We start from the raw sequence: 8632 nt of genomic DNA on the forward strand, positions 1-8632 counted from the left end.
ATTACTCATAACTGTGAACACTACCACGCTTCGATGAGTCCAAAGACCAAACTCAAAAATTTATTGTACTTGAGCTGAAAGGTATCCATCGTTAAGTTTGATGTCATATTATAAAAAAAGTTTTTTGTTTTTTTTATCCTTAATGCCTTAAATTGGGGATAAGTCACGTTTAAATGCAGCACTATTTTTTGGATTATCTTGGATATTGAATTTAAGTAAATAAACCGTAGAATTGTAATTTTAAAAATTAACGTGCAATAGTATTGGTACATGTTATCGCGTGATAGCAACATCAAGATCTCTGTAGTAGCGTGGCTGGCTGGGCAGCTTCATTGTCTCGTAACTACACAAGTACATGGAGAAGAATAAATTCGTAGTCGATGTCATAGCAACCTATTTTATCAAATTCACACGTAAAGTCTAACAAAGAATATTATTCATTAGATTAGCTTGTCTATGCTTGCAATCAACGTTAGACGAGTCAATTTTGTTTCGTCTTTCCAGTTAGTTCACTTACCATGGCAGTTAGTCCTCAAATGTGATTTATGTCATTTCCAAAGTTAAATATGGCACGAAAAACCTTCAAGGATGTCAACGTCAATGGGGAAAATATATCCAGAATGTACACAACCCAGACAATGACAATCATTTCCTGTCAATGGTTTCTGCACAGGCTTTTTACTGTGAAATACTTTATTTGAGCTGGAATTAATTTTCGCTGAAAAGACATTTTGGGTGTTTTGTATGGAATTTATTTTCACTGATTTTTGACAAGTTGAATGTCAAATATAGGAAAAAAGGTATAATCGCTGGATTTTATTTTCACTGAATTATTTCCATCAGCGAAAATAGCGAAAATTAATTCCAAGCGAAAATAAAGTATTTTACATTATACCGTATTTGCTCTATTATAAGCACATGTACTTATATGTCAATACAGATATGTTTCCACGAGTCATATTTTAATGATTCAGAAAACAATATTTTGGCTGCGGTTTTACCTAATATGGTAATACTGTACAGGCAGTAATTATTCACAGAATATTAATTATTTTTTTTTCGATGAAATGTAATATCTGCTAAATTAAATCCATCTGAACATGTAAAATAAGAATAGAATTTGTGAACTTAAAACCCCGCGAAATTGTTCAAGACATCGAAATAGTGAAACTAAATGCCAGTGAAAATTAATGGTTTTAATCGTTGTCAAATCAACATTTGTCACATCTCTCAAAATAAACCAGCATATTATTTTCCCCATTTGTAATCGAGATGTTTAGCTATTGGAAATATGTCCATTTCATCAACAAATAAACAAATTCAAAGTGAAACACAACAATGACAATTCAGTTACAATGATTTAGTATATACATGTACAATATTCCTACATGCTAGTCAGTTACTGTCACTAGAATTAAGTAATCAAATTAACACAATATTAAATATTCAACTTTACTTGAAAGGAGAGCGCAGTAATAACACACTGTCAGCTGTCAATCATTTGACCACGGTTGGTAGAATGAAAAATCAGAAAACTAGATGACTCAATGTTAGAATCCATGTCCTTGCAAACATTGAAATTAACAAAAGAAAAAGACTAGTAACTAATTGGCGTGAATTCTTATACAGGTATTGATCTTATGAGCAAGCACTTCTACAACATCAAAATAACAGACATTGGAATGGACAACTCTGTTCGCAGTGTACTCGTTCATCATTTATAATCACTTAAAACCATTATTTTTTTTTATTGATTGACGCCCACAGATTAAATATTGACGATATAAATGCCTTCCCTCTCATCCATTTAAGTCAGAGACGTTTTAGTCATTAGAGGTTGTACTTGTAGTACCAGTGTATTGCCACAGTATAGAAAATAATGCCCTCATACATGGGGAAATCATAGAATAGATAAGTCTTTCAGTTTTAGCGGGTACAACATGAAACGTACAACCTGTAACACAATGACAGCAATGTAACAACAGTGACAAAATGTCAACATTTTAGAGTACATTTTGCACAAGATTAAAAAAATTTTGACATGTTACCACCAGTGTGCCTTCTAACAGGTCTGATTTTGTAGGTATCGAGAGTCAAAATGGAACCTCCCTAAATCAAGTTGAGTCAGTTTGGTAACTACTGGGGAGGACAATCATCAAGAATAAAATCATATTTGACTGTACAGGCGACATGAATCACAAACAAAAATGTTTTCCATTGTTTTTACACTTATTTTGGTGTAAATTGTAAATTTAATTTTACCAGATTACAAATTCTTTAGTAATATATATATATATTCCAATATAATATTCTCTGTTGTGTCAACAATGCCCAGTGAACTGGCACAAATACTGTAAAATACTTTTTTATAAAAGGATGATTCAGTTAAAAACAAATCCAGCTAATGTACCTTTTTTCCTGTATTTTACATTCAACTCATCAAAAATCATAAACTTACATGTACAAAGCACCCAAAAATTCTTTTCAGCGAAAATTTATTCCAGCTAAAATAAAGTATTTTACAGTAGTTGGGTCACAGCAAATCTTTGTGATTCAGTTGCTTGTCATTTTGGCTTAGAGAGCGCCATCAACTATAAGATTTTAAACAATTTCATATTGACTCAATTTTCTTTTTTGCAGTTCCTGTCACTGATTCATGGAAAGATGAACTCAAGTTCATGACTGAAAAAGCTGGTTTAGGATGGAATGACGAACTAAAGAAATTTCAAGCCAAGGATCAAAAGAGAACTGCAGTATATTCGGCTGATACTGGACGATTGATTCCACCACCATCACGTGCCATGTCACGAGGATATTCTCGTCAACAGCAGCGAAAAAAAGAACTATTTCACCATATTGCTGCAGAAGCAGACAACGAAGCATTGGTGAGCTAAGAACAAATCACATTAGAGTACTAGTTGGTATCCTGCAAGCTGCAGTCGGTATCTCGCAAGCTGCAGTCGGTCACAAAAACAGAAGCAAGCTGTCAATCAATAGTGTTGTACAGTCAGTTTGTGTGCTTATTTTCAAACTTGTTTTGACCAATAATATCGCATGTTACCAGCCATGTTTTTACTCAACATGAAACATTAATTTAAGTACACAAGTTTGCACTACACTTTCAAATTACTACATTTAAATTACGATGGAAGGCATTTTTTACATCCGAGTAGATACAATATAATTATTATTATTTTCTGTTACAGGTGCTAGAAATGCTGTGTCAGATATTACAAACTGATTCAATCCCTGCAGTGCAGGCATGGTTAGTCTCAGCGGGTCAAAGAGGTTAGTAGTAATAAATACTCTCTACAGCAAAAATTTTTTTTTTTATAAAATAATATATTTTGAAATACTTGCAACAAATGATCTCAAATATTCAAGTCGAACTTGGACGTAAATTGTTGCCGAGATCTCGTTGAGAGCGAAAAAGCCACCAGACTTGTTTTTGCCCATAAAATAAGGTTCCGTTCTTTACCGTCATGGTGTCCACTGTTTGAATTACCATGATTACATAGATCAGTGAACCAGTGAACATGATGATGGGACCCTTAGGTGAGAGAATTGAACACAATTTGAGGGGAAAAATGAAGTTGCGTGGTTATGTCATTCTCAATGAGATCACAGCGTCTAATTTGCATATTTTACTATTTTTGAATCTTACTTGACAATTATTAAGAAAATAGTCAACAAATTTATGGTTTTATGAATATTCAAGACTAATTAAATTAATATTTGACACAGAAAAAGATTTGGTCATGGACATGATTCAGTCAGCGCTGGCCAATGAACAAGACTACTGGCAGAGACAAAATAACCCGGAATATGTGGAGGTCCAAGAACGACCGAGAACACAACAGGCAAACATCTTAAAAGAACCAGAAGAAAGGACGGAATTACCCTACTTGAACGGCGGTCAGAATGAGAAGAGATTGAACACAGCGGCTAGCGGAAGATATTCACGATATGAATGGCAACCCCCGGCACAAAATGGACATAAAGACACTATATACGAAGACAAAGGTGAGAGTTTACAGTGATCCTTGACACCATTATAACAGATTATCAGACTTGTTTGACTTTTACAACATGCGGAATTTATGTTCCGTTGAGTGCCAACATTTTTTCTTGCCCAGATTTTAGGGTCACATTTTGCTTGTTTTTGAGTATTTTTCTTTTGAACCAAATGTACACAATTTCCTATTGACTACAGGTCTTTATAAAAATGTTGGTAAAATAGAAAAAAAAATGATATGGCTTTTAATTTTTTGAATGGCGACAAAAAATTGGCACTCAAAGTGGTAAAAAAAGTAGCCACCATTTTGAATCCAATTTGTGGAACAAAATAACAAATGTCTTCAATGTATGCGAAAACGAAATCTGTTCAAGCTTGACCAAGATCAAATCCAATTAATGGCAGAAATTTTGATGCAATATTAGCACTAAAATTGCCGTCATTTGACCATCTTGAATGGGATCATGAAATTAATACATATCTGTATGTGGTTGTGAAGTTTAAGACATGTCTGAGATATAGGCGTGGAAAGATGCACAGACATGAAGTCCCCATTTTCGGTCTTTACCACCAGAGTTTTGTATCATTCCCAGTCAGACTGACCAGTGGTTGTGATTAACTTCCATTTCATGAAAATTGTTTGTTTTTTTTCTTTCAGAGCATCCGTCATTGAAAAAGAAAGAGACCAAACCTGATATTTTCAGAATAAGCCACTCACCACGTCCACCAACACGTACACCAAGATCCAGGCAAGCTGGTCTGAATGCCGAACCTCGTCTACGTTACAGTTCAATGTCTGTAGGAGATCAGGATATCCTAGCACAAAGACAGTCACTGAAATCAGTGTTGTCAGACAACAAAGCGACACAATGGTGCCCAGAAGACTCGCAAGTTAACTAAAACATTGTTGGTGTGGGATCAGACCAGTGATGATAGTGAATCAGTGATGTCACAATTTTGGTCATCAGATCAATGATGATGCCACTGAATCAGTGATGTCACAATTTTGGTCATCAGATCAATGATGATGCCACTGAATCAGTGATGTCAACATTTTGGTCATCAGATCAATGATGATGCCACTGAATCAGTGATATCACAATTTCGGTCATCAGATCAATGATGATGCCACTGAATCAGTGATGTCAAAATTTTGGTCATCAGATCAATGATGATGCCACTGAATCAGTGGTATCACAATTTCGGGCATCAGATCAATGATGATGCCACTGAATCAGTGATGTCACAATTTTGGTCATTAGATCAATGATGATGCCACTGAATCAGTGATGTCACAATTTTAGTCATCAGATCAATGATTATGCCACTGAATCAGTGATGTCACAATTTTGGTCATCAGATCAATAATTATGCCACTGAATCAGTGATGTCACAAATTTGGTCATCAGATCAATGATGATGCCACTGAATCAGTGATGTCACAATTTTGGTCATCAGATCAATGATGATGCCACTGAATCAGTGACATAACAAAATCATTGCTGTCATCAAATTAATGGTGCTACAAAATCATTGCTGTCATGACAACTGTGATGATGCCACAAAATCAGTCGCATCATCGTTGATCTCATAAAAATTATCTCCAAATCATTGTAAATGTTATCCAATAAATGTTGATGTCTCCAAGTCAGTGACCTCACCAAAACAGTGTTGACATGAGGGTGACTGATAAGACAACTGGAATGAATTTGTAGATCAACTTTCAAAACCAAAATACTTCATTTCGCCGATTTTTGTTGAGTGATAACACCACCACAAGTGACAGTTAATACCACTGTACAAGTCAGTCACTAAATCACTGTTAAGTTTTGTTAGACAAAATATTAGATCAGATGATACTGGTACAATATTAAAATTATTGTTCCATTAAACTTGTGTTATTCCGTCCACAATTCTTTTTTAACCAGCTATGCTGGGCTGAAAACATATATTTCTACTCTCTCTCCCACATCATTTTGCTTTGGGTTATCTGTAGCTTTTTTTCCCCCCATTAGGTTATTCCATTCTAACATGTGAGGGTAATAGCTGGGTGGTTTATCAGTACTTGGAATAAGTATTCTGAATTATAAACATTGAATATATAAAGGTGTGGAAAATATTCAAAGCACTGCTATTTGTATGCAACACAGGACAGATGTGCGCATAGTGTGTTTCGGATAAAACTAGACGAAAACAAAATTAATAAAACTTTGTAAATATTTCTATACAAACAATTAAAATTTTTGATTTTTTTTTTTCAAATCAAATGTTGGATTTCTTGACTTTAACCTAAAGCTGACATTGAGGGCACTGTTTTTTTTAGTTGATTTAAAACAAGTATAAATACACCCGAATGTCAGTTTTCTACAAAATGCCCACCACTTGAATTTTTGTTTGCTTCTTTTAACTGAATTGGAAAATAAGGGTGAAGGTGCTAATGTGTTGCAGATAAAAACATTTATTTAAAAGTTTTACAATTATTTTCAAATTCGTGCACCTTATGGTTAATGCATAATTTTGCTTCTGACAACTATGAATCAATAGACATTGACCAATCATTAGGGAGACCAATAGCAGCGTTTGTATTGTAAGTGACATCTTAGTTAAAGGGACATCTCAGTTAAAGGGACATCTCAGTGTGAGCCTCATCTCACACAAAAAATGTACTCACAGTATTAAAAACAGATTTATAGTGCAAGTACCGGTAACAATCGAGTCCCATGATTCCATTGGGAAAAAGACTAAGCTTACCCATAATTCCATAGAGCCGTTGTGGAGAAACAGACCACTTTTTTTTTTACATGGCGATTTGAAATTCCAGTTCCAGGTTCAGAAACACGTTTGCTATGTAATCCCAAGCTAATGAATCAGAAAACAACCATGGTTGAAAAAAAAAGTTCCTTACCATTGGTACTCTTGCTTCAACACTTTCAGTATTTAACAATGGCGATGACAAAAACTAACACTATAACCGTATATGCACCATCTTCCAACATAAGCTTACATGAACCAAAAATAACATTTAATGTACCCTGGGTAATTATACTACAACTTATTTTGATCACAGAGCCACCTCTGTCATTTACGCTACTAAGCAAATACGATATGACTGGTCACTTGTTTGTTGAATGATGGTGAAGTCAGCACATGCAGTCTCATCTTTTTTTTTTGTAAATACTTAAAAATAGTCATTAGTAATTTCCTCAGAGAGAACAAATTTACATATCTTGAAATTGATTGTGTAAATAACCTCTTACTCATATGAATTTATTCTATTATTGTGTGAAGTGTGATATAAACCTATTACAGCATTATTCATTATACCACTCAGCACTTAATCTATGCAACTATCCAAGAGTGTAATTAGTGTTAAACCTTTGAGCGCCAAAGTCAACTTTCAACACAATTCACAAATTTAAACTTTTTTTGTAATTTTTCCAAAATGTTGATCCTGACTTTTAGCCAATAGAAAAGTAAGTCCATTTGGTTCAAAATTATCAAAACTTGTTTGGAAAAATGCATAAAAACAGGTAAAATGCTGCACTCAAATTCAGTCAAGTAAAATTTAGACGCTCAAAGGGTTAAGTAAACCAGATTTTTGATGGTTGACATAGTGCCAATACAATTTGAACAAATTTCTTTTAACACTCAGAACAGTGGCTGTTCCACTAATGAGTCTCACTGAAATTCATTGCAGCTATTCCTTTAATTGTACTTACTCCTTTTGGATTAAACTTTTGAAAAGATAAATCCGATCCATCAATTTATATTATAGATCTTCTCAGATATCTTATATAAAAAATAAAATGTTGTGTTTTTACCATTTTTTTTTATTTAATGGCTGCTTAACATTTTGAACGCCAAAGGCATTTGTCTCAACTCATGAAATAACGTCAATTTTGTCCATATTTCTCAAAGATTTTGATTAAAACTAGCCAATGAGAAATTATGGTCCTAAATTAAGACAGAAATTATAAAAATAAAAATATATATTAAAAAGTTGTACAAAATAAGAATAGGATAAATGTGGCATTCAAAAGTTTAAAAGCAAGTACCGATATGTACAAATAAATCCATGTATCAGTATCATTGTAATGCTCCATTCAGTTATACCAATTACTGTGTGAAAGTTTTGGTAGTATTCCCGATTTGACCCTTTCACAGTCGTAGCTAAAAGACAACTGCTGGTTTATTAAAAAAAAAATTCCTTGTGTGGCATTTAATGTCCACTTGCCCCAAATATAGAAAAAACATTTAGCAGTTTGAAATAAGCCTCAACAGATTGAGTGCAGGGAACAGAAATACTTTTTTTTTTTCTTCTGAAAATGTGTGCCATTATTTCTCTTTACACTATTTTTGCTGTGCAGTTCATTGATCCACAGAAGGGTTTGTGTGTTTGAAATCAACACAGGAAATGTACAAATCTTGTCTATTTTTTGTTGTTGAAAGAAATAATAAAGTCAAACATTTCATATATTTGGTGATTTGTATTTATTTATTTATTTCATTTTGATATTTGTACAATTTTCAAATGGAGATTTTTATCAGAATTACAAATTCTTAGTGTTTTATTAGTGTCTATTCAATTTGGCAATGTTACCGTACATACTTGTGGTT

General features: G+C 33.6%; 1 protein-coding gene across 1 annotated transcript in view; it reads left to right on the top strand.

Annotated features, from left to right (window-relative positions):
- Positions 1-8491, top strand: part of LOC100377392 (uncharacterized) — a 29081-nt gene extending 20590 nt beyond the window's left edge. The window contains exons 5-8 of the mRNA XM_085493898.1: positions 2641-2885; positions 3207-3288; positions 3745-4023; positions 4674-8491. Coding sequence (XP_085350024.1) covers positions 2641-2885; positions 3207-3288; positions 3745-4023; positions 4674-4915 — 848 coding nt within the window. The 3' untranslated portion in view covers positions 4916-8491. The remainder of the gene's footprint in view (positions 1-2640; positions 2886-3206; positions 3289-3744; positions 4024-4673) is intronic.
- The last annotated feature ends 141 nt before the right edge of the window (positions 8492-8632 follow it).

This window comes from Saccoglossus kowalevskii, chromosome 19 (assembly GCF_978046115.1).
Source record: "Saccoglossus kowalevskii chromosome 19, keSacKowa6.1, whole genome shotgun sequence".
Taxonomy (NCBI): Eukaryota; Metazoa; Hemichordata; class Enteropneusta; family Harrimaniidae; genus Saccoglossus; species Saccoglossus kowalevskii.